We start from the raw sequence: 25838 nt of genomic DNA on the forward strand, positions 1-25838 counted from the left end.
CTAGGGAGACACTTCAATTCAATAGCGGCGAGGACTAAAGAGGATTCTTTTAAATCTTCTTTTGATGACAAGCACCAGCTCGGCAGCAATAAGACGCTTGAAGTCTTTAAAGTGTTATGGAATTGATTCAATATCTTATTCTTGTTCACTGCTGTAAGCACCCCCATTGAAATGTTCTTTTAATGAGTTACCTCAGGCGTGTGTCTGGTTTGAATATACGCCAAGTCTAGGCGATGAACCCTTGAGAAGCGTCAACCCACTCAAAAGTTCGGATTTTCAGCCATCACGCGAAGTAACGTCGAAAAAAGCAAATTTTTTTCCTCTGATAAAATGTCTTGTTTACCGAACGTTTTTCTTCTGAGGCGAGAAAGTTCTTTGAATTTTATGTCATTTTCCTGCTCATTATCCTTTTCGCCACCGCTTATAAAAAAAACACTGACAATGCGCGATCTCAATTGTTGTTTTTTTTTTGTGATCTCCCTCCGTAAATTTCCTGTGCTTGTTTAATTTTTACACGAGAAAAAATATCTTTTAGTAAACATGCTTGTGATTTTCTATGAAATACTACTTTAAAATGTAATTGATGTTTTTGACAGACTCGGCTGGAAACACCGTGTCCGGTTTCATTCACTAATACCAACCGACACATATTTTACCATTCATGAAAAAATCAGCAAAGCGATCAACTCATCATTTCCACTACCACCCCATTTCCAGGAGATGTTTTTTTTCCCACCCGAACTGTAAGTCCCGATTGCGCATACCGCAAGGTCAAAACCGCAAAAACATAAAATCCGAAATTGATGTGATGTCCTTTTTCGTCTTACAGCCAGCCCTTGCTTTGGATGGCTGCACGTGCTAAATTTGGGCATATATTTTGTTTCATGGAGCGAAATTTTCCACCATCATTAGCAAGAATGAACCGAGAAGCACCGACCGCTCATCTCCAGCGAAAGTGGAAAATGTGAATGAAAAATGTTAATGCTGGAAGGCAAACACTTCTTAAACAGGCTTTACTCCACCGATCAAAACAAACTCCCACACGCACGCATTTGACAGGCAAAATCGCCCGTCAAACGGCCAACAGTAAAAATCTACATTGGCGTATTTCTGATTCTACCACCCACCGTATTAATCTGCTTCTCCGTGAAATCCTATTTCCACGAGTATGATTGGATGCTGGGCGAATTTTCACACCGGAAGTGATGATTGATTTCTGTTTACGGCAATATTGGGTCAATCAAAACAAGACCACATTTCGAGCTGACACTACAAACAGCAAAATGCACACAATCTCACTCGTCGTGCCGCAGACGGTGGGATCGAACTCGGTTTTTTTATATTCACAGCAGCAGCAGCATCATCATCAGCAGCAATAGCCAATTTTCCCACTGCTGTCAGTGGCTTATACGGGCTGTGAGAGCCACTCGATTTTTCACACAAACCCTATGTACGCGAAAATCGGAGAGATTCGAAAACACGACTGCACCGGAGCCAGCTTCCACGACAACTGAATCGGGAAAGGAGCTTCCACTGTGGGTGATAGCTCGCCTCGCCGGCTGATCCGAAGGGGATGCTGCATTCTTGTATTGCGCTGCGAAACGAAGGCCAGGGCTGCCGAGAATTTTTCTTGAAACTGTTCAATGCAACAAATTTATAAACGATATATAAAACAAAATTAATCAAGTTCCGAAATCTCATTTTTCGATCAAGTGCAAAATAGAAACAAAAAACTTCTAATACAAAACTAGGACTGAGATTTTTCAGCTAATTTTGTTTCGATAGCATTTAGCTAGGAACCCGATCAACATTTTATATCTATACTATTTCTTCCGAACAAGTACTGAAGATTTTTGGCAATGACATTTTTAAATCCGAGATTTTTACTTGAAATATTTATCCAAATTTACATTTAAATTTCGTGTTTTAGAAAAATTAGTAAATGAAATGAGTTTCCTTTCGGAGATTTTGGACATTTTTCCGGTACACCGAAACCTCCATTTACGAACTAAACGGTTCGTAAATGGAGGTAGTTCGTAAAACAAGTTTACGTTATTTGGGATTTGGTTCGTAAAAAAAGTTTTGTCTAATGAATTAGGAAACACCCAATCACATGGCCATTTTCGGAACGGATGTGATAAGTGGGTACAAGAAAATGCTGTTTGAGGTCGGTTCAAGATCGAAGATGGCGACTTCCGGTTTTTCGATATTCCTTAAACATCCTTACAATGTGGGTATTTTCAGAACGGGATTGATGAGTAGTTGACGGAAAACGATGTTTGATGTGATCTTGAAATCCAAGATGGCGATTTCCGGTTTATCAATATTCCTAAAAACCCTTACAATGCGGGTATTTTCGAACAGATATGATGAGTAGATGACGGAAAACGATGTTTGAAGCAGTTCGGAAATTCAAAATGGCGACTTCCGGTTTGTCGATATTCTTTAAAAACCTTCACAATGTGGGTACTTTCGGAACCAGATTGATGAGTAGATGACGGAAAACGATGTTTGAAGCAGTTCGGAAATCCAAAATGGCGACTTCCGGTTTGTCGATATTCCTTAAAAACCTTTACAATGTGGGTACTTTCGGAACGGGATTGATGAGTAGTTGACGGATGTTTGAAATCGTTCGGAAATCCAAGATGGCGACTTCCGGTTTGTCGATATTCTTTAAAAACCCTTACAATGTGGGTATTTTCGGAAAAGGATTGATGAGTAGATGATTGAAGTTGTTAGTTACGATTTTAAATTTCGACATTCTAAAAATTAATATTCAGTCGAAAAGGTTCCCTTATCAGGAAGAAGAGATTGCCAGACTGAAGAGGTGTACATTGTTTCATCCGATTGGGAGAAAGTCGATCCTGCCAGTTTATCTGCTATTTATTTCTGGAATTGCTTATAAATGTTATAAAATCAGTGTCATGTGGTTGTCCAACTGACTCTTACCACTTGAGCCAAATAATATCCCTTTTTATCAATGGCTTGCAGAATGTTAAATCATATTCCGACGGGCCAGTTGACATGTGATTTTGACAAGTTTAAATAAAAACAAATGTGTCGTGATGAGAGTAACGGTACTTTTATCGACTTTATCACGTACACTAAAACAACTGAAATTAAAAGTGTAACACTGAAAATAAAAACAATATTGAGAACACGATCATTGATTTGAAACCAAATTATAATGTTTGTGGTTGCTTCCAAATATTAGATTGAGACTTCCAGTTGTTCAATAAAATAGTGAAAGCTTACAATATAACTACAACAATATAAAATTATTATAGCTGTTCAGACGTCTACTTGGTATGGTCATTTGGAAAATATACTACAATATTCAAACAATAATGATTAGCAGGAAACACCTTTGTCAGAAGCATAACTTTTTTTTTAAACGATATATAATCATATCGTAATGATCGTCAAAGAATACCGATTCAACTGAACGCACCATTTTGATTTTTGAAGCGCTTTCAAACATAATTTCCCGGTATATACTCATCAAACCCATCCCGAAAATACCCATATTGTAAATGTTTTAAGCAATATCAAAGAACCGGAAGATGCCATCTTGGATTTCCGAACGATTTCAAACATCGTTTTCCATCATCTACTCATCAATCCCGTTCCGAAAATACCCATTCCGAAAATACCCATATTGTAAGGGTTTTTAAGAAATATCGTCAAACCAGAAGACGCCATCTTGGATTTCCGAACCACTTCAAACATCGTTTTCCGTCATCTACTCATCAATCTCGTTCCGAAAATACCCATATTGTAAGGGTTTTAAGCAATATCGAAATACCGAACCACCTCAAACATCGTTTTCCGTCATCTACTCATCAATCCCGTTCCGAAAATACTCATATTGTAGTAATTTCCATGGAGCCGGAAATTGTTTTCATTGTATGCAAAAACCTCTTTTTACGAAGTTGGTTCGTAAAAAAAGTTTACGTTATTTGGGATTTGGTTCGTAAAAAGAGTTACGTAAAAAGAGGTAACGTAAAAAAAGTGTTCGTAAACGGAGGTTTGGGTGTACTTCCAAAATCGGAAACTGGAATCCAGTAAAGCCGAAGTTAAACACATGAAAATCTAGAAGATTTTTTACGTTCTTGCATCGTCGTATTAAATGAAATTTCAATCACTTTGTAATTTCGGGAACGGAAATTGGGTTCGAACGAAGTTCGATAACGACCAATCGGACTTTCATTTGAATCTAAATATGTGAAAATCGGTTCGACTATTTCCTGGAAAATCCGGTATAACCGAAATCAAATTTGTTAGCCATCAACTAATTGGACAGAAAAAATGGAAATATCATATGACTAGTCCGGATGATTTCATTTGTTTTTACATCGTCATGCATAGAAGTACACTCATGAAATTAGTCATGAGATACCAAACCTCTGAATGACTACACTCATGAAATTTTTCTTATTACTCTGTAATTCCGGAACCGGCAGTCGTATCCTGATGAAATTCAATAGCGTTATATGGTATCGCAGGACTTTTTGTATGAACTAAGTTTGAGAAAATCAGTTCGGCTATCTCCGAGGAAATCAAGTAACATAACAGTTCGGCTGAAAAGTTCGTATCGTTTAATAGAAACACACATTTTTTTGCCAAAATTCGTTTTGATTATTCAACATAATTGCCATCAGAGGCGATACAGCGATTATAGCGATCTTCCAACTTTTCGATACCATTTTTGTAGTACGATTTGTCCTTTGCCTCAAAATAGGCCTCAGTTTCAGCGATTACCTCTTCATTGCTTCTAAATTTTTTACCAGCGAGCATTCTCTTGAGGTCTGAGAACAGGAAAAAGTCACTGGGGGCCAAATCTGGAGAAAACGGTGGATGAGGGAGCAATTCGAAGCTCAATTCGTTTAATTTCAGCATGGTTTTCATCGACTTGTGACACGGTGCATTGTCTTGATGAAACAAAACTTTTTTCTTCTTCAAATGAGGCCGTTTTTTTGAAATTTCGTCCTTCAAACGCTCTAATAACGCTATATAATAGTCACTGTTGATGGTTTTTCCCTTTTCAAGGTAGTCGAACAAAATTATACCTTGCGAATCCCAAAATACAGACGCCATAACCTTACCGGCCGATTGTTGAGTCTTTCCACGCTTTGGGTTCGGTTCATCGCGTGCAGTCCACTTAGCTGACTGTCGATTGGACTATGGAGTGAAGTGATGGAGCCATCTTTCGTCCATTGTTATATATCGACGAAAAATATCGGTTTTATTTCGATATAACAGCTCCAAACACTGCTCAGAATCATCAATTCGTTTTTGATCGATTGTGAACTCACGCGGCACCCATTTTGCACAAAGCTTTCTCATATCCAAATATTCGTGAATAATATGTCCAACACGTTCCTTTGATATCTTTAGGGTGTCAGCTATCTCGATCAACTTCACTTTACGGTCATTGAAAATCATTTTGTGGATTTTTTTCACGTTTTCATCGGTAACAGCCTCTTTTGGACGTCCACTGCGTTCATCGTCTTCGGTGCTCATATGACCAGTACAAAATTTTGCAAACCACTTACGAATTGTTGCTTCTCCCGGTGCAGAGTCTGGATAACACTCATCAAGCCATTTTTTGGTATCGGTGGCACTTTTTTTCATCAAAAAGTAGTGTTTCATCAACACACGAAATTCCTTTTTTTCCATTTTTTTCACAATAACAAAAGTAGCTTCACTCAAAATGCAATATCTCACAAACTAATAATCAGACAGCTGTCAAATTTATACACGCATCTTTTGAAGGTTGGTACTAACTGAAAATGGTATGGATTTAATTCTGGTGGCGCCCTCTCATAGAAACGATACGAAGTTTTCAGCCGATCTGTTATGGTATATGATACTCGGTTTCGGATCAGAAGTCCTTTTTTTGCCCTCGGCATCTAAGAGCTAATGCAGCGTGCATTATGAAATATATCGTTTTTTACAGGGAAAGAGGCAAACGTACGTTGATAATGATACATGGCCGGGATATCCATACGTTGCTCGCAGGCCCGTACCCAGGATTTCGTTTCGGGAGGGGCCCAAAGATAAAAAAATAATATTACTGAAAATTGCTTATGTACCTAATTCTCGGTGTGCCTTTTATGGGTGTTTTTATTTGACACTTTAAACTTTTCCACTGGAACTGTTATTGTATTACATTTCTTTACCTCCCTGTCTTGTCATTTCTGTAACACATGTCTGAGACCTTCTAAATAATTATATATCTGATTTTGATTTCGGGAGGGGCCAGGGCCCCTCGGGCCCCCCTCTGGGTACGTGACTGGTTGCCCGAGTTAGACCCGATGAAACGTATTAAGTCCACGTAGGTAATTTTGCATTCCGCAAGGCAACCCACTATTTGGAAGTGTTCCTCAGGTCTAATAAATTTTTTTTTAAATACGACATAATATTATTTTCGAACGATTTTATTTATTTCTCTGAGTTACAATTCAAGGTATTCTTATTATTATAAATATTAAAATTATTACTATTGTTTTCCGCTCGAAACTTATGGTGGTTAATTATCCATCTTTGAAAATTGCGGGTGTGCAGTACTATTCACCGTACCAACCTCTTTCACCGGCCCCGGTCCGATATTTTGGTTTATGGCATTGTACACATTTTCATCGCCAGTAATAATTCGATGCAAGAAACTTCTCTTTTGTACAGTTGGAGCAGTTGTTCTCTCGCGAAGAAACGACGTTCGACGTTCCTCACGAAGAACCTTCCGATCATAAAATTGCGATATCGAAGTTTTTGATTTTTGCGATAGTTGATTCAACTAATTCCTTTTTTAATCAACCAATATGGTTTTTGATTTGCATATATTGAAGTAAAAATATGTGTTGATATTTAATATTTGGTGTTACAAAAATCAAACAATTTACACACATTTGTACTCCGGTACAGAGATATTGAAATTAAAAAGATTGCTAATAACGAAATGCCCTCAATCAAATGTATATGTGTTCGTCTATAATTAATCCTTTTCGCCTCCGTACCCTTTGCTGATTAAAAACGTTTTCCTACATTGTTTATTTTCGATCGAATAAGTGTTTTTAGATCTATACTGATCTCGACTTGACATGATCATGATAATACAAAAATTAATAACACTTAGAGATCAGATCAGTTGTGATTTCGTAACGATGATTTATTACTTGGTTAAAATCACTTGTGATGAAATCAGTAGTGATTTTTTATGTACGAGACCAGTGATCTTAAGATCAGCAGTGATCGGTGATTTCCCAGCCTTGTTATTACATGTCAATATAAAATACTGTTTATATTGGAACAACGATATTTATTTCATGTATCTCAACATGCCGAACTTTTTTCAAATAGATCATGACAACTAAAATCGATTTGTTTTTCAACTAACAGAATTTTGTTTCAATAACAACACCAGTGATTTCAACTAAAATATTTATTGAAATTGAAAGGTATGTGTCCTCACTAATGGACAGCATTTATTTTCAACCAATTAAATTAGTTGTTTCAACCATCGTTTCTGCTAATCGAAAAACAAAAATGCCAGTTTAGTTAAAACAACAATCGATTAGTTGTACCAAATTTTAACCAATCGAATTCAGAAAATCAACTAATATTCTGGTTGAAATGCGATCGCGGGTGGTTCATGGATTTCAATTTATACGGCACCCAATTGCCCCAAGTTTTTTAGTACGAATGTTGTCCTTCAAGGCTTGACTTGTCTCTGGCTTGTCCACATAACACTTATCTTTGACAGCCCCCCAAAGATAATAGTCTAACGGCGTCAAATCACATCTCCGAGGCGGCCAAACGACATCCGAATTTCGACTGATAATTCGATCTTCGAAGACTGTGCGCAGAAGATCGATCGTAGCGTTGGCTGTGTGGCACGGAGCGCCGTCTTGTTGGAACCAAATGGTGTCCAAGTCTTCCTCTTCAAGTAACGGGAAGAACCAATCGCCAATCATGGCGCGGTAGCGCTCGCCATCGACCGTGGCGGCGGCTACTGTCTCATTTCCGAAGAAAAATGATCCAATGATGCCACCAGACCAAAATCCGCACCAAACCGTCACACTCTGAGGATGCATCGGCTTCTCCATGATAACGTGCGGGTTTTCCGTCCCCCCGATGCGACAATTTTGCTTATTAACATACCCGCCGAGATGAAAATGTGCCTCATCCGAGAAGATGATTTTTGGCAAACATCGGCGTCTTCTTCAAGGTGATCGCAAGCCCAGTTTCAAAGTAAAACTGCACTGCGTTCCTCAAGCATATACACAACCATTTTCGTTCAGCGGAAGGATAAAACTGAGTTTCTGTCAAATCAGAAGTGACATTAAGGTAACCAATGTCGAAATAACCGCTAGTTTAAAAAAAATGTTAGATGCCGGACCCTGTAATGGTATCAAACTGAAATTCGAGTCAGTTCCGAACCTGATTCTTATATCGAATTTGATCACATCTCCGTCGCTACGTGCGAACCCGACACAGTTGCGTGAAAATTGTTTGAGGAAACTATTTTGTGTCAGTTTCGGTTTATTTAAACGAAAATGGCATAACCCAGTCAAAAGTTTATTAAAAATGTTGATATGCTGATGGTTTCAAGCGTTTAAGTGGCTTTAACAAATGTTTCAATTGAATTAACTCAAGCTCAAATTACTGACATCAATTACCACCAGCTCGATATTTTCAACACCTATTCAGATTTTTCAAAAATAAACTTTATGTAAAAGGTGCGTTTGAAACTAATTAAAACATTATTGTCACTCCACTTTAACTGAGTCGATTGTAGTCTCAAAATTTTCGGAAATACAATGCTTTAAGATACCCTATTGGTCTTGTGAACCTACAGGAAGAAAATGACTTTTGTTCGCGACTTAAAAATTGAGCTAGTCCAGTCGAATTTTTGGTTTTCTGTATTGCTGTTCTTATTCGTATTCGAAAGAAACAACTTGTCTAATTACGTATTAGACAAAAATCCAACTGTAATGTAACATTTATGTGGCTAATGGATTCTTCGCATGTGTATAGCAAAGATTAACAGACATGACAGTATGAGTAAATTCTTATAGGAATAATTTTTCGTGGTGCACTAGTTCCACCTATATTGTACTGCGCGAACTATTTACTATCGGTACACCCCTTGTGTTATGTAAAAGTGTTTTTTACTAGTTGGTTTCCCCTCGTTTGTCAACACCGATAAGCTGCTTGCAGGGATGCCTGATTTCATCATAATATATGGAAATTAATCGTCACAGTAAATTATTATATTACGTTAATAATATATTTAACTTTTTAGCGATGTTGGAAGGCAACCATTTATTTTTCTCATCGTTGTTCATCTAGACTATTTTTTATTGTGTCGGTAATTTTCTCCCGAAATTAAGTGGCGGCAGACCAGAAGCAAGTAAATATTGCAACCAAACGGGTTCGATTTTGTATTGCGTTGGAGGATGAGAAGTAGGCACAATTATGTATATAGTTTTAGCAATATGTATTAAATCTGTATTCTGCATGAAATTCGCATGGACGTATACAAATCAATACATTACAGGTTATTGTGTATGAATGGCAACTCTGTTGGTAAATGAAAAAAATAAACACAGTCTAGATGACATACAGGATGTGTTTGATACGGTAACGTGGCGCCATCATGAAATATGCGAGTACTGTCCCAACTAAAGGAATATTCGAAATGACCGTTAAAATGATTGAAGAATCTAATTTGAGTGTCCTGTCTGTTAGTCTGTGTGTATAGTACCAACAAAAACCACATGTCTCCATTATTAAGTTAAATTTGGATATTACATTCTCATCGACACAGCACTAGATAATTGGAATCATTACATTATCGAAGCTCGAAATCTTTCAGTTCCCACAGCTCAAACTAAATTAAATTCTTCTATCATCGATGACAATCTTCAACTGCTCATTCGGTTGAAGAATGTTCGTCGACGACAATATCAACGTTCTCGTGATCCTGCTATGAAAAACATAGTTAAGCATTTACAAAAAGAAATTAAACATAGATTTACTCTTTTGCGAAATGAAAATTTTATTAGTTTTACGTTTCGTCTTTGACTCATCAGTGCAGAGCAGTTCAAATTGAGCTGCTTAGTGCTAAATTCGGCATTTCAATTTGAACCGCTAAGCAGACGTAAAGTTTCTGCTACTTACAGAACACTTTTTGTTTTGCAACGGAGTGCAATGTCTTTTCTGACGTGCCGAACGAAAACGTGTTTTCGACTATTTCTGGCCGATGCAGGTTAGGTCATTTAGGGGTTAGCCAAATTTTGTGCTAGGGCACATAACCGTTTTTATTAGTTTTACGTTTCGTCTTTGACTCATCAGTGCAGAGCAGTTCAAATTGAACTGCTTAGTGCTAAACTCGGCAGTTCAATTTGAACTGCTAAGCACTGTTTAGCTTTAGGTTTCGTCATAAATATTCAACTACTCATCAACTTAAAGAGTAACGAACATCATAAAAGTAAATAAATCTTCTGGGTTATCCACTGGAGTTTAATAGAAAAAATGTTCGACTTCCAGTTTCCTGTTTATTTGATCAAAATTGTTCAAAATTATTTAACTGACCGTACTCTCTAGGCTAGCTATCAGAATTGCAAAACTGAATTGCTACCCGTACGAACAGGTGTTCCGCAAGGTTCGAGCTTAGCTCCAATCTTGTATAATATTGTCACTGCTAATCTTCCAAATCTACCCGTTGGTTGTCAGAAATCGCTATTCTGTGACGACACAAGTCTGTTAGCAACAGATAGAAATCTAAGAGTGATCTGCAGTCGCCTACAAAGAAGCCTCAATATGTTCAGTGATTATCTGTCAATATGTAAAATTAAACCAAATGCAGCCAAAAAACACAATTAATTATCTTTCCTCACAAGCCAAGAGCTTCTTTTCTTAAACCAAACAATAATCACATTATCAAATTTAATGGCTTGGAATTGACATGGTCTTAGGTTTAACGTATGACAAAAACTCACTTTCACATCCAGGTAAGGGGCTGTCCATAAAAGACGTCACGCCACAAGGGGGAGGGGGGTGTTTCATAAAACGTGACCTTTTGTGACAGGGGGAAGGGGGGGAGGTTTTTGGAATGTGACGTCCAATATTTTCAATGAGTGCATTTTTGAAATACCTAATTATATTACTGCTTTGCCCTATTTCCTGAAAAAATCTCCACAATAAACGTTTACATTCTATAGGAAAACGTGTATTTGTTGATGTAAAAGCTTCTTCTTGTAAATTCGGACATGAATGACGCAGGAAATCATTTCTGTTGTGATCAGCAAAAGTGCACGGAGGAGCGAGTAAATTAGCGAAATTAATATATTTTACCTAATATGAGTAAAAAAGAAAAAGATGCCTTCAAACGCTTTAACTTAAGTTATGCACTGACAATTTTTTCAGTAATTTGATTTTCTAGTATTGATAATAGTATATCATAAGAATTTCTCTTATCTGATTCTGATGCAGTTTATTCAATTGTGCTCCATTTGAAAAAGGGCGGGAGATCAACGATTTCAGACGTAGATCATGTCATGTCTTATCTCGATCATATATGATTTTCCTCCACCAACATCAAAGCTTATCGAATCATCCAAAGATTGAACTTACATAAATCAAGAATCATTTTAGCTCAAAAATACTACCCATTGTGTGACGGAAGTTCAGTACCGATATTGATCTATGTGACTTAAAATTCACTGATCAACTGATCTTGAAAAGATTCTTCGGCAGTGATCTCGTTTTGATGAGGTTTTGGTCTTTATTTTCTCAGCCCTGTATGCTACACTAAGGAAATATCATTCTTTACCTAAAACAATAATATATCTGTGGAATAAAACAGATGATTTAAATGTTTCATCAATTCCAACCAAATACTCTTGTTTATTTATATAATTGATATTAATAAAATAATTTCGATGGTTTTGTAGATTCAGTGATATTTTTTAATCTAATGACAACATGTAATAAATCGATTTTTCCCTCACATTTATATGGTTTGTCATATATATTGAGAATTTATTGAGAAGAATTTTATTTATTTTGAATTCGTGACATGTGACATAGGGGGGGTGGTGGGTCTTTGCTTCTGTGACAATTTGTGACAACGGGGGGATGGGGAGTCGAAAATCGTAAAAAAAAGCGTGACGTCTTTTATGGACAGCCCCTAAAGTGTAATAAATATATTAAATGTTTATATCCTCTTATAGATAGAAATTCTAAACACTGTCTAAAGAAAAAAATATTATTTTACAAACAAAATTTCAAACCAGCCATGTCTTATGCAGTACCAATTAGGTTAAGTTAATGTTCAACCAGGAAGAAAACGTTTCAAAAGATTCAGATTAAACTTCTGAAAATGATTTTGAAATGTCCTCCCTGGATTAGTACAAATGAGTTACACAGACTCACAAATATAGATTGATGTAATGTCACATAATATTATAAGCAAATTCCGACAAAAAATCTATGCAATTCTCAATTGAATCGATTCGCTCTCTGTATTAGTTAGTAAGATAATATATAAGTTCCTTTTCCCCATTACACAATACAAGTAGTAGTACAATTTTCTCTACAAAAAATCACAGATCTTTCGGAAACAAATGATTTCTTAATGGTAATAACTAAATCATGTATATAATAGAGCTGAAAAGTCACCACTTGTGACTGAACACCCAACTTAAATCTTGACAATTTAAATTTTACTCATTTTGAAATAAATAAAAGGATATAACATTCCGTCGCCCCCTTGTTACAACAAACCTCGCAGCCTTTGAACAACTGTACAGAACAATTATGTGACTAGTGTAACGATTGTGCTGGTACTCAGGAGTCGAGGTTCGAACATACGAACAACCGGTTTGTGTGATCAGTGTTTAATATTCTGAACCACTGAATTCGGGTGCCATTATTCAGTCCTTTTATTTATTTCAAGCCAGTTCATTGCAACACAATTCGAATTCTAAAATACATAAAGCAATTTATATAACATACCGAATGCCAAAGATCCTCAAAGCCGTTGACACTTTAAATCAATTAAAGTTGATTAACTGACAATAAACTGTTATACAAATCAGATTTCCATGACTGGATCGTGTTCATCAGCCAGTCAGTAGTATTTCACATGAATTAAATCCAACTATCACTTTTCCAGCAATATTAAACAAGAACTTTTTTCTGTACCAAGAACAATCTGAAGCACAACAAAAACAACAAAACCTCACTTCCTGTCAGTGACTCAAAGAAACCATATATCCGACTCTATCTGCTCACTATTGCTCCTGTTGCTCGTTGTAGAGAAAAAACTGACAACCAAACCGCACGGACGACCAGCGTAGACTGACACCGCGACTAAAGTGTCGACTTCCGAATGCCATGAGTGGCCAACATCTCCACCGGGAATTACCGTCGTCGCCGTCGTGAAGTCGCGTGCCGACCGAGAAGTACGCGAATTGATTAAAAGTAATAGAACAGCAGCATAACTGATGGTGATAACCACACGCGAAACGAAGACACTCAAATGCGGCCACTCGTTAATATCACGAAATGGTCCTCCCGCAGTAGTGTCTCTTCTTGACTACTATACCGGCCCGGTAAGGTGGTTGGTGTGGCGCGCGAAAACCGCTACAAAACCACGAGTGAGAATTCTCTCCCCGAATCCAGAGGCCACCGTCCAATAAGTCACGTTAGCTACGATTCATCACGAGTAGATAGATATGTTGATGGTTACCCACTATCTCCCCTTCCCACCCCATCCCATCAACCAAACGATGAGTTCTGTTGACAGTGTCAATTGTCCCTTCGCGCTGTCGATTCTCACTTCGCGCCGCGCCCGAGATCGCATTCGCAGCTCTACCCAAACGCATGTGTTATGATAGCTCGTACCTACTCAATTATTGGCAATCAGTCTCATATCGAGAAACGCTAAAAATATCACAGCCGCGAGGGCCGCCGGGCAATAAAAAATTGTCGAGAATCGAGGAGCGATCAGAGAACCGTGCGCTTCCATCGTTTATTCAAATTTTTCGTTTCGATGCATATCAACGGCAACACAAAACAAACATCTCGGAACGATAGCTGCTCGGTGTACCTCCGTAAGCCTTGATAACCCTCGTATCCGTCGGTGGTAGCTTCTAGCGAATTGCAGGTTAAATATTATCCCCCATCCATCGATTTCACCTTGATTGGAATTCACCCTGGCGGCAGCAAACTTGTCAGATAAGCTCATAAAAGACCCTTGCGGCAATTCATCGATGTATGTTCGTTTGTGGTTCCGAGGCTGGAAAATGTGGGTTCTGCTCAAGTCGGAATATGTACATATGTATTTAGGAAATCGAAAAACAAATCACGTTTCCAACCACGGCACTGGATACAAAACAAAAAACGCAAAAACCAAAACCGCAACGTGTTAGACTGCGGTTTATGATAAAAGCTTCGGAATAAATGTCCGAAGAGATGAAACCCAACAGTACAATCTGACTCTCCAGTGGCTGCGAGAGCCTGTTTTACGGGCTACTGTTTTTTTTTCCTTAGGCACGATCATTATCGGACCCATCAGGCTCTACGCAAATTCACCCACTGATGCATGCCGACCTTAAAGTAGTATAATTTTTTATATTTTCGTGGTACAGAGCGGAGCCGCTGCGATACTTTAACTTTCTTGCAGATTTTAGAATCAGTCAGAATTTTTTATGCATCTTTTTACACCATGTCAAATGATAACATCGAACAAACGGGGGATCAATCATGTAAACCGATCGTCTCCGTCGAATTATCTAGTGACAAATGCCATTCGGAGATAAATTGGATTTGATGTGTTCGGCAGCTGATATATAGCGTTTGCGTCAATGCCAAAATTTTCACCTATCTTCAATAAACTTGTTTTACCTGGAGCATCATTAAAATTTAATTCCTGAATTGCATTCGTTAACGAAGAACTCGTATTGTTTTGATAAACTGGTGGGAATTCGAGATTTCCTTTAAATTTTGCAATTTTTTAGAATACTAAGGCTGTGGTTATTTTAAACTTTTGGTTAAAATCTGACACTTGAGTGGTTATTTTGTGTCGAGTAGTGAAATTAAACTAAAACTGCGGCCCATTTTTAAAATTTGACGGACGGAAAGTTATTCGGGGCTCTCGAGCAGGGTTATTTTTGACAACATCAAAATAACCACTCGAATGTCAGATTTCAACCAAAAGTTTAAATTAACCGCGAAATGGTTTACAGCCTAAAACATACTTTCACCACTTCATGTAAACATTTTAGAGTTCGAATTTTGATTAGTAATCGATTATCGAAAGTGTTGGCTCCAATGTTGAGAGGTACACATACACAGTTAAAACCAATTCTCGTGTTCGATAAAATAAAATGCCGAGACAGATCGGCAAAACACAGTTTTGCCACATATATACAGGCTCACATATGAACTGTGTGTAAAATTTGCTCAATCAGCGTGGCGAACACTTGCAGATGTCACCATGATCGACACAAGGTGCCACCACGGTTTGGGTTCCGCTTTCACATGTGCAACATTCACTTCACGCTAGATTTTTGTTTTGCTGTTGGTTAAAATGACAAGTTTATTTTTGTTTTATTCCGATCGAATTCTCTTGTGATTTATGCGACATGGAAATAAAGTCACAGACTAACAGACATGACAGTATGAGTAAATTCTTATACGAATAATTTTTCGTGATGCACTAGTTCCACCTATATTGTACTGCGTGAACTATTTAGTATCGGTACTCCCCTTGTGTTATGTAAAAGTTTTTTTTACAAGTTAGTTCCCCCTCGTTTGTCAATACCGATCAGCAGGTTATCCGCAGGTCAAAAACATACACACTTAAATTTTTTAGCTGAATATCGGCAAAAAATGCCGAGATTCGCACAGCCGAGTAATCAGCAATCATCTCGGCAAAAATAAATTTACTGAGCGTCTCGGCACCTTCAAATTTGTCAAACGTTAAATTAGAGTGACTATAATCAGAGTGGCGACAGCTGTTCGTTTGGAATGACAGCTCCTAGTTCCAAACGAGCAAACGACCTGTCAATTCAATGTAAAGCTAATGGAATGTTTTGAATTGTTGCCAAAATTACGGATGAGATGTCGTCACTCTGGTTATAGGCACTCTACGTTAAATATTGCCGAAATCGTCATCATAAGATTTACTGTTTGCTCAATGAAACGTTCACTGAATATTCGGCAATCCAATAAAACGAAAAGATAAAAAAATAAATTACCGAATCATCAGTAATTAAAAATCTAGTCGATTAATTTTGTTTGTGATTTCTCAACATTATAAACACGCCATTTAGGATCAAAAATTCATTTTATTAACATTTAAAGGAGGCTTACAAATTTGTTGCCAGTAGTGCTTAAAGACTCTACCTGAAAACATGTAGCATAAAAAAAATTTAAAAAGTTTGTCGGGAGGCTCGCATTTGATACCGGATACTGTAAAAACCATGCAAAGAGTTTTAAATGCTGACAGTATTTCCGGTCCTATGGGAACTAATGAGCAGTCTCCTTCGCCAAATTCCTCAGACATCACTACCAACAGCGGCGTTTCTGGATGCGGCCACCTTGAGTCGAGCTGGAAATATGAAAATTAAAATATATATATATATATATATATATATATATATATATATATATATATATATATATATATATATATATATATATATATATATATATATATATATATATATATATATATATATATATATATATATATATATATATATATACTGAGATCTTTTTTACGCGACTTTTTTATACAAATTTTCAGAGTTATGCGGTTTTTTATGCGAAGTTTCTGAGTTATGCGGTGTTTTTATGCGAATTTTCAGAGTTATGCGTTTTTTCTATGCGGTACGTAAATTCTCGTAAAAAAACCTCAGTGTATATTGATTTTTGGCTTACAAAAATTTTCAATATTTAATTATGCATATACGGTATAGTTCAAATAAACGTACTTAGATCCATTGAATTATTCCATGCATTGGGTTATTTTTTCGCATATCCCCCAAAGTTTTGTCTCGAGGACGCTTTAAACTTCGACTTGGGTGTTTTTCCCTTATAATCGCGAGTGCTCTGATAAAGTCGCTTTTTATAAAGCGAAACATGTCACTATATTTATTCAATATTTTTACTTGCAAGTGGTTCCACGCTTCTTCGAAGATTATCCATTTTTTCACTAGAGAATTTCATCAGAAAATAATCGCGCAATGCGAAGCGAAAATGTAACGCAGCAATAAATGACAGCTGTCGTGCTGAATCTCGGCAACAGCTAGCGCATATTCCGAAATCTCTGCAAACGTCTCTGCTGATGTCGGCATATCTGTTGTTTACTGATAATTTCAGCAAGCAATTATGCCAAATTTCGGCAAAGTGAAGCATTTTACCGAAATATCAGTGAATGAAGTTCAGAAACATGCATATTGATTACTGTGCGATCAGTAAATTTACGTGTTGCTGATCAGTTTCGGCATTTTATTATGCCGAGCTCAAGAAATGGTTTTAAGATTGTAGTATCCCGAAATCAGCAAATGCATTTACCGAAATTCGGCAAGAAAACTGTCATTAACGTTCTACATTTTCGTTTGGCACTACGCAGTTATTTTCTAACGAAAAAAATGGAATTAGTCTAAAAGTAAGCCGTATGTATCTACGATATATCCAGTGAGCATAATAGTAACAAATTATTGTTGATTATGTATAGAAAGCTCCTTTCAGGTCCTGCTTTCACTATCGGGAAGTTATTATAGGATATGCCGAAGAACTTCAAGAACATGTCAGCCAACAAATTCGACAATCGGCGTTGAGTCTGACATGCATATTTTACAATTGCACGTCCACGAAACATAAATAATGTAATTTATTCTTTATGTGTTTATATGAAAATGAAATGAAATCTTGATCCCCAATTGAATGTTTACAATTAAAACAAAAACGTGCCTAATCCACCTACACGGAGAACCGGCAGATCACAAAATTTCAATATTGCAATTGTTGTTTCACGCCCTGGTTATTTCAACTACAATGTTATTGATATATATGTTGATTTTGTCATAACCATTCAGGTAAACGAAATTGCTGCATTCGAATGCTGTAACTTGGCTGAGTACGAAGACAGCAAAACGCAAAATAAAAACAATGTATTTTCGTATGTACCTAGGGGAGAGCGAAGAGGGCATTCGCCTCGGGCGCCACATTTGAAGGGGGCTGCAAAGTCTTTGGGACCTTTTATTTTTGTTCGTCGAAGATCTTTGCAGATTTCCGGATTTTTGTTTTTTGCTCACTAACCCAACGATGGGGGCGGCAAAACTCTTATTTTGCCCCGGGCACTAAATTTCCTCGGTACGCCACTGTGCGTGTGGATTGAAAATTTCTTAATGCCCTGTGAACATTTTGTTGGTTAATTCCATCTTTGGAATTATGATCTATTGTTGCATTTCTACATCATAGTGTTAAAGCTATAAGCAGCTACTTAGGTAACATTTCATAGCTTAAACGAAGACTAACAGTAAAAAATATTTATTGCAATAGGCATCTTAAGTTCAAATTATTGAATAATTGGTTGAAACAACTGAGACAGCTTTTGCTTTCATACATTCAGATAACTTTGATGGGAGTGCTCAGTTACACAAGTGACACCTCATTGAAACGTTTCATTTTCCGTGTATGCGATTGCTCATTTGTAACGTTGCATTACTCGTTTGTGGTGCGTGTCTTTACTGGATGTCATTGCTAAACTGCCAGCACAATAAATTAAAAGTATCAGTTTAGTTAAAACAGCAATCGTTTAGTTGTATATAAATTATAACCATTCAAATTCAGAAAAACAACTAACGTTTTGGTTGTTCTGGGATCGCTGGATTTTCCGTGTAGCTGTGAGATGATATCTTTTTTATCAATCCGCATGTGTTTTTTGCATGAATATTCTTCGGTGTTTTAGTTCTTTTGATATTATTTTAAAGACCTCGTTTTAAGGGGCAGTTTGAAGTTTTAATCATTAACCTGTAATGTCGAAACTGCAAATCGGATCGAATTTGAATCTAAACGTGTGACAACCGATTGAACATTCCATGAGATGCATGTCGAAGTAAGTTCCATGTATTAAGAAATTGTCTCCTATGGAGGGTTCATTTAAAATCCAAAAAAAAAAATAATTTTCTTTAGCTTCGTGTAACCATTCTATCATTCTCAGCTCAGTGAAACATTCCCACAGTTTTAATACCACAGTATGTATACACGTTTTCATACACTCTGATTTACAATTATCACTCGAACTATTTGTAGTACTGTTCTGTTATAGTTTTGCAGCAAAATACTGTTTAAAATTATTTGAGCGTGCTCATCCAACTGTTTTATCGACAATGTCAAAAGGGATAGGGAAAAGAACATTATAAATGTTTAGCGTTGCTCTCGTTTCATTCGTTTAACGTTGGTTTCTACTCTATCGATTAATGTAAATCTAACGAATTTGATTGTACCCTAGAGAAGACCTTCTTCTTTATCCAATTGAGCTATAGCTGTATTTTAGTTAGTCATGCAATTTTCATCATAATATATTTGGTGTAGCTATAATCCAAAAATCTGAATTGGTCAGAACTATTCGTAAATTCAATATACACAAGAAGCAATGAATGCAATATTTACATTTAACAATGTATTTTTATGATAGGTTACCATGTATTGCTGCTATATTTGGTATGAAAAAATAGATGTTATGTTCCATAGAGCTACTCTAAATGTGGGTTAGAATAATCCAGTTTGACTGACGTGAAGTAAAATTTTGAATTCGCTCATTTATTACAGTAGGTGGTTGGAGCATTATTTAATAAAGTCATAAAACTATACTAAAACGAGAATAGCCATAATGAAATCATGTCATATGGTTCAGCAGAAGTTCTTTATAATTATTTTAATTACCTGCATTTTTTTGCTACTGCAGCATGTTATGAAATAACCGTATACTATATTGCAACAACAAATTATATCATCTGTGTACAATACTTTGCAGTTGATCAAAAATCAAATGAGGTTACCGCAACACAAAACATTTGCATATAATTTGAACTATACCAGTTGCAATTTTTGATTATACGGGGTATTAGAAGTCGACAAAAAGCTTTTCATCCTAACATCGCATATATGATTACATTTGCGTATCGGTACAATATTTTAAGATACATTTCATATTGCATACAACAGATGAAATCATTTGAAAACAATCAACAACACACTTTTTCTCATATTGAAATCGGATCAGAAAATTTTCATTGATTTAAACAGAATCTTGGGTGCCGGGTGAAGTGGAAACAATTTTTCTTCTACGAAAATTTACTTCTCGCTTGAAGAAATGATTTTGACAGTGATTTATAAATGATTTCACAAATTGGAAATCGTTTCCAAAAAACTCTTACAGTGGTCATCCTCGCACACGTATGCTTCTACTAGTACAACGAAACGTTGGATAGCCCGTACCAAAGGCAGCGATATAGCTCGTTTCAATCCACGGACCCCTTGATGATAAACTGAGCGAAAGTCGCTGAGTTTTGACAGTTGTCCATCGCATCTCACAAGAACGTCAGTTGCATTTGCTTTTGTTGGTAATTTTTTCGCAACCTCACAGCAGCAGTTAAATTTCAGTTCGGTAGTGCATTCGTGAAATCGGGTTTACGTGAGTGTAATTCTCCATTGCGTCCGCTAGTGATTGTAGTACGTCGTTCACGGGCAGGTGCAACCAACATTACTTACATAAGTCTGCTGGATCTCTAAACTGTGGCAGGGGAACCGACGGATTGTGTGACCAGCTAGACTGACAAAAATGTCCAAAGCAAGCAAAATTGTGAGTAGACCTCCCTCAGCATTGTTTTTCCTTGTCCTTAATCATCAAAAGGGAGAAGGGGTAATGACGTGCCGGATACTGTGCTTTATTGAATGATGGTCTATACTGGCGAGTGTATCAGAATTTATATGCAAAGATCTTTTGCTATGCATTAATAAGTTCTCCTGGTCAGGAACAACTCAATAAACCGGTTACAGTTTTATTAATTCAGTTCCAGAACTAACCTCTATCAAAATAAGATTTACCAAATGTCATTCTTGATGGCTGTTTGTTTTCTCTTGTAGTCAGTGTTGCCAGTTCGTAGTTCCAACTGTATTTTAATGGATTGGATTTTAAACCTGTATATTCTATTATTTTCAGTACCATGGATCCATAATTTTTAATGTTAATTCTTGTAAATGTTGTGCGTTTTAACTTTACAGTTCATGTGATTCGTTCTAGGTACTCCGGATTCAATCCGCTGAAGGTACAAAGCGAGTGGAAATCGCCGAAAATGGATCCCTGCGGGAGCTATACGACCTCGTCCACAGTAGCCTTCCCAATAGTGACGGGTTTGCTTTATATAAGGAACGAAACTGCAGCAAAGAGGTAAATATAATTTCATCATTCATTTTATTTACACATAATATTGGGAAAATTTTTTACAGCTCGTATCCAGTCGATCTAAAACGTTGAAAGAAAACGGCCTAAAACATGGCGATATGATTTATCTAAAGGACATCTCAGGACCTTCGACCTCTAAGGGACATGTAAGACATCTATGTTTAAATGAAGAGGTTTTTTTTCGAAAATGAGCCGTAACATTTCAGGAAAGAAGTTCCTCTACAGCTTCAGTTTCGTCAACGGGCAGTTTCTCGATGATTGGAGTAGCTGGATCAAGTCGTGAACCAACTCCCGGCACTAGCTCAGGTCCCGTCGGAACAGGAATTTCCAATGGTGAAGATTCCGTTGATGTTGAATTATACAAACTAGATGGACGAATTCAAAGGAAACGAGATGAAAAACTGTAAATATCTGCATTTCATTAAAAGTGGAACTGTTGAATAAACCTCTCTCTCTTAGATGCCGTCATAACTCGAATGGTTGCTGTGTCCATTGTTCCCCGCTGGAACCATGGGACGAATCCTACCTCAAAGAGCAAAAAATTAAACACTACTCATTTCACACGTACTTGAAAAAGCTCACGTCCGGTGTCGATCGCGGTAAGTTTGTGGCTATGGAAGATTTAAACTGCAAGATAAAAACCGGATGCCGTGATCATCCACCGTGGCCCAAGGGTATTTGCTCCAAGTGCCAACCGTCGGCAATCACGCTAAATCGGCAAATCTATCGGCATGTTGACAATGTGATGTTCGAAAATACGGGAATCGTCGAGCGATTCTTGAATTACTGGCGCACCACAGGCCATCAGCGTATTGGGATGCTTTTCGGCACCTACGAAATCCATCCGGACGTTCCGCTGGGCATTCGGGCTCGTGTAGCAGCAATCTACGAGCCGCCCCAGGAAAGTAATCGCGACTCGATTCGACTGTTGGATGACGAGCATGAGATCGAGGTGGATGAGTTGGCCCAACAGTTGGGATTGCGTCGTGTCGGGTGGATTTTCACTGATTTGCTAGCGGAGAATGCTGCCGCTGGGACGGTCAAGCATGTCCGTAACATCAAGACACATTTTCTGACGGCACATGAGTGCATATTGGCTGGACACTTGCAGAATAAGTATCCCAACCGTTGCAAATATGCGTCCAATGGGTACTTTGGTTCGAAATTTACTACGGTTTGTGTCACTGGTAGGTTGACAGCTAAGCCGCGTGCCTGTTGCCGGTCGGGGTACAAATAAACATCGCTTCTTTTTAGGTGACGACAAAAAGCAAGTGCACATGGAAGGCTATGCGGTTTCGGCACAGTGCATGGCGCTGGTCCGCGATAATTGTCTCATTCCTACGAAAGACGCATCCGAACTGGGCTACATTCGCGAATCAACGGACAAGCAGTATGTTCCGGATGTCTACTACAAGGTTAGTGATGAAGGTTTTTCATTTCGTAAGGTTTAATTCGACATATGGCATGTCGATGTCATCGCAGCACCGCAGTGTCGGATTCTTTCCACGGTTTAGGATCGCTGTTTTGACAACTACGTGAGTGGAAATTCAAACACTTAAAATTGTTTCATCAGGCAAATTCCTTTGTCTTATGATAGAATCAATTTGCCCGCAATGATAGAATCAATTCCCGTTGTTGTGCTGGCCATATGAAGCAGTCATATTGTAGCACTTTTATGCTTATGGGAGGTGGCTAATTCTTATTATTATTTTACTAAAGAACGACCAGAGAGTAACGTACAACACAAGTCACTTTCGCAAGCAGTCTATTTAATCTTCACATGCACTGAACTACACCGTATGCAGTTTCAATAATTTATCGCATGATGGTTGGGAATATTTATTGCACATACCAAACGGCCTTTATGCCAAATGATCGACTAAGTGACCGGACACCAAAACATACTTTGAAAGCAAAAAATACTGACTTGAAGAGTGTGAACATGCACCGTCCAAGCTTTTTTTTCCGATTGCTAATTACAACTGGTTGCCCGCGACGATTCGAGCTGTCAACTTTTGATGCCTTCAACTCCTGATCTACAGCTGCTTGCGGGACGTGACGATTTTCACATATCATTTATGTACAGAATGAGCAATAGTGAACTCGAAACACTTCCTTGAGGCACACCCAAATCGTTTTGTAACAAATTTCAGAAAGAATTTCTAAATTTAGCGTTTGGCGTTCTTTTAGATTGATAATTTTAAAATTAGTGTAACACAATTTCACGTAGCTCGATTTTGTACAAAACTTTTAGTAACTGCGATTCGTTCAATTGTCTCAAAAGCTCAACGCTGCATTGAATTTAGCACCTTCAACATTGATCTTCCAGTTCAGCAGATGAAGATTTATCGCCGAAGTGCCATATCTTTACTGAAGTGCCAAAAGAACAAGACTTCAACAGTTAAAAAGGAGGTTTTTGTAAGAGGTATACGATTTGATTTTCAACAAAAAAACTGCAAGGATCAGCCTCATGGGGTTGTTCGAGCCATTGATGTGGAACAAGACAACCAAAATTTCTAATGATCTACAGTCAAACAGTTCAATCAATCGTCACACTTTTGAATCCGCAATTGCACGAGAGTCTGCTTAAATTGATTTTTATTAGGAACCAACGCCGAACACGCGAAACCAGAATATAGACTGTGTTTGTCTTGATTTTTATTTGTTTTGTTGCCGACGAAATTACATCATTATCCCAAATGTATGCAATTATATTTTTGTACATGCGATACGGATTTCGATATTAGAGCTACTCTTTGCCAAGCTTGTGTTCAAGTTTTGTATGCAAGTTATTTTTTAGCGTTAAGTTTCTCTCAGCCCCCTGCTATGACGTCATGAAACTGTGGCCAGCATCATTCTGCAAAAACCAAAACAATGAAGAAAAATGGCTAACCAAAAACTGGATATTACAAACTATTTGTTTTTTCAGTGCCCTTTAAAGCACTTCCCCGCAAATTATCGAACAGAATATCATCACTACGATAAGGAAATTAAGATTTTACTCGAATTGAAATGCTCGAATGTTTGTTTACCGTACTCTGAGCGCTCTGATTGCCCACCAAATGCCCCAGATGTTGGCTACGCTAGCACTTGCTGGAGCGCCCTATCTTTGCCACCGGGCTGGTTTCTCTACCATTACTACCATTCAGCGATTTCGGTTGAAATGATGAACTTTTTCTCATTAATAATCTAGTTCATCTTTTATAAATTATAAATTAATCTTAAGCACTCAAAATTTACCCTGAGTTAGTTGAAAATTTCTTAGGCGAAAACGACATAACATAGAATTTCATCCGAACTCGCATGACACAAGAACAAAGCATACCAATTAAAGCTTCAAATCGTTTCATAGCTCTTTCTGTCTTGCTGTCTAGCAACAACCTACCTTTGGCATGCTACACGTAGGACTGAAACATTAGCTATAATTTCGCTTTGATTTATAGATTCGCCTGCTTCCAACAGCTTCGCTTTTGCATCGATTGACCAATCATAGCGATGCTTTCCCTTTGATAGATCGCTTACTCCTTCAAAACCACCGTCATCTATGGCAGGGAAATCCTGTATACCGGAGATTTTTAGCAGACAGAATAGGACACTGTTCGCTACTAATCAACTTTCAATCATATATAATTGAAAATATGTGGCTTGATACAATCAAATCGAGGCTTAGAAATATTTCTAATCAAATTAAATTATCAATTAAAACCTGACTACATTTCTACGTGTATTTTTCCTTGGATTTCTGATTTGCACCCCTATATAGAAAATAAAGATGTGTTCCACATCGAAAAAATTGAATAAATTGCTGAAATATTTATTGGAATTGATACAACAATCAATAAAACTTAATGTTTGAAGATGATTTCGGTACCCTCTCTCCAATATATCAGCCGGAATGCAAATGAATGCTTCAATATTGGCTTCCAGTGCGTCAATCGTTGCTGGTTTATTCTTGTAGACATGAGACTTTATATGCCCCTCATGAAATAGTCCAAAGGCGTTAAATCACACGATCTAGGCGGCCAATTAACGACGATTCTTGATAGACCAAACTGAACAAGTTTGACAATAACGCAAGACACGATTCACGCGTGATCTGTCAAAAACAGTGTTGCCAAAAAGATACCAGCAAGAAATCACCCTTTAGTAGTTGGTTTCGTGAGACGTTCTACATTTTCGTACCAACGTTTTTATATCTTTCTAACTCGTTTAGATCGACTAATTTTTTTGCCACACGTATAATCAAGAACATTCATTCCGGTCAATTAGGTAATTGGTTCATGTCAGTCCCGGGTTGGCGGTTTAACGCATAGGGCACTGATCTTACAATCCAATAGTGGTATGCTCGAGT

General features: G+C 37.5%; 2 protein-coding genes across 5 annotated transcripts in view; one reads left to right on the plus strand and one right to left on the minus strand.

Annotated features, from left to right (window-relative positions):
• LOC131432398 (soluble guanylate cyclase 88E) overlaps window positions 1-13360 on the minus strand; it is a 214699-nt gene extending 201339 nt beyond the window's left edge. For 2 of the 3 annotated variants that reach the window (XM_058598639.1, XM_058598637.1), the window contains exon 1: window positions 1128-1498. The gene's annotated coding sequence lies outside the window, so the exon portion shown is untranslated. Of the gene's footprint in view, window positions 1-1127; window positions 1499-13020 lie in introns of those variants that run through there. The other variant, XM_058598638.1, reaches the window with a different exon arrangement.
• A 7261-nt stretch (window positions 13361-20621) lies between these two features.
• LOC131432436 (nuclear protein localization protein 4 homolog) overlaps window positions 20622-25838 on the plus strand; it is a 77226-nt gene continuing 72009 nt past the window's right edge. Inside the window, exons 1-6 of one of the 2 annotated variants that reach the window (XM_058598705.1) lie at window positions 20622-20884; window positions 21326-21472; window positions 21532-21633; window positions 21694-21890; window positions 21947-22674; window positions 22742-22902. In XM_058598705.1, coding sequence (XP_058454688.1) covers window positions 20864-20884; window positions 21326-21472; window positions 21532-21633; window positions 21694-21890; window positions 21947-22674; window positions 22742-22902 — 1356 coding nt within the window. In that variant the 5' untranslated portion in view covers window positions 20622-20863. The remainder of the gene's footprint in view (window positions 20885-21325; window positions 21473-21531; window positions 21634-21693; window positions 21891-21946; window positions 22675-22741; window positions 22903-25838) is intronic. The other variant, XM_058598703.1, reaches the window with a different exon arrangement.

This window comes from Malaya genurostris, chromosome 2 (genome assembly GCF_030247185.1).
Source record: "Malaya genurostris strain Urasoe2022 chromosome 2, Malgen_1.1, whole genome shotgun sequence".
Lineage (NCBI taxonomy): Eukaryota > Metazoa > Arthropoda > Insecta > Diptera > Culicidae > Malaya > Malaya genurostris.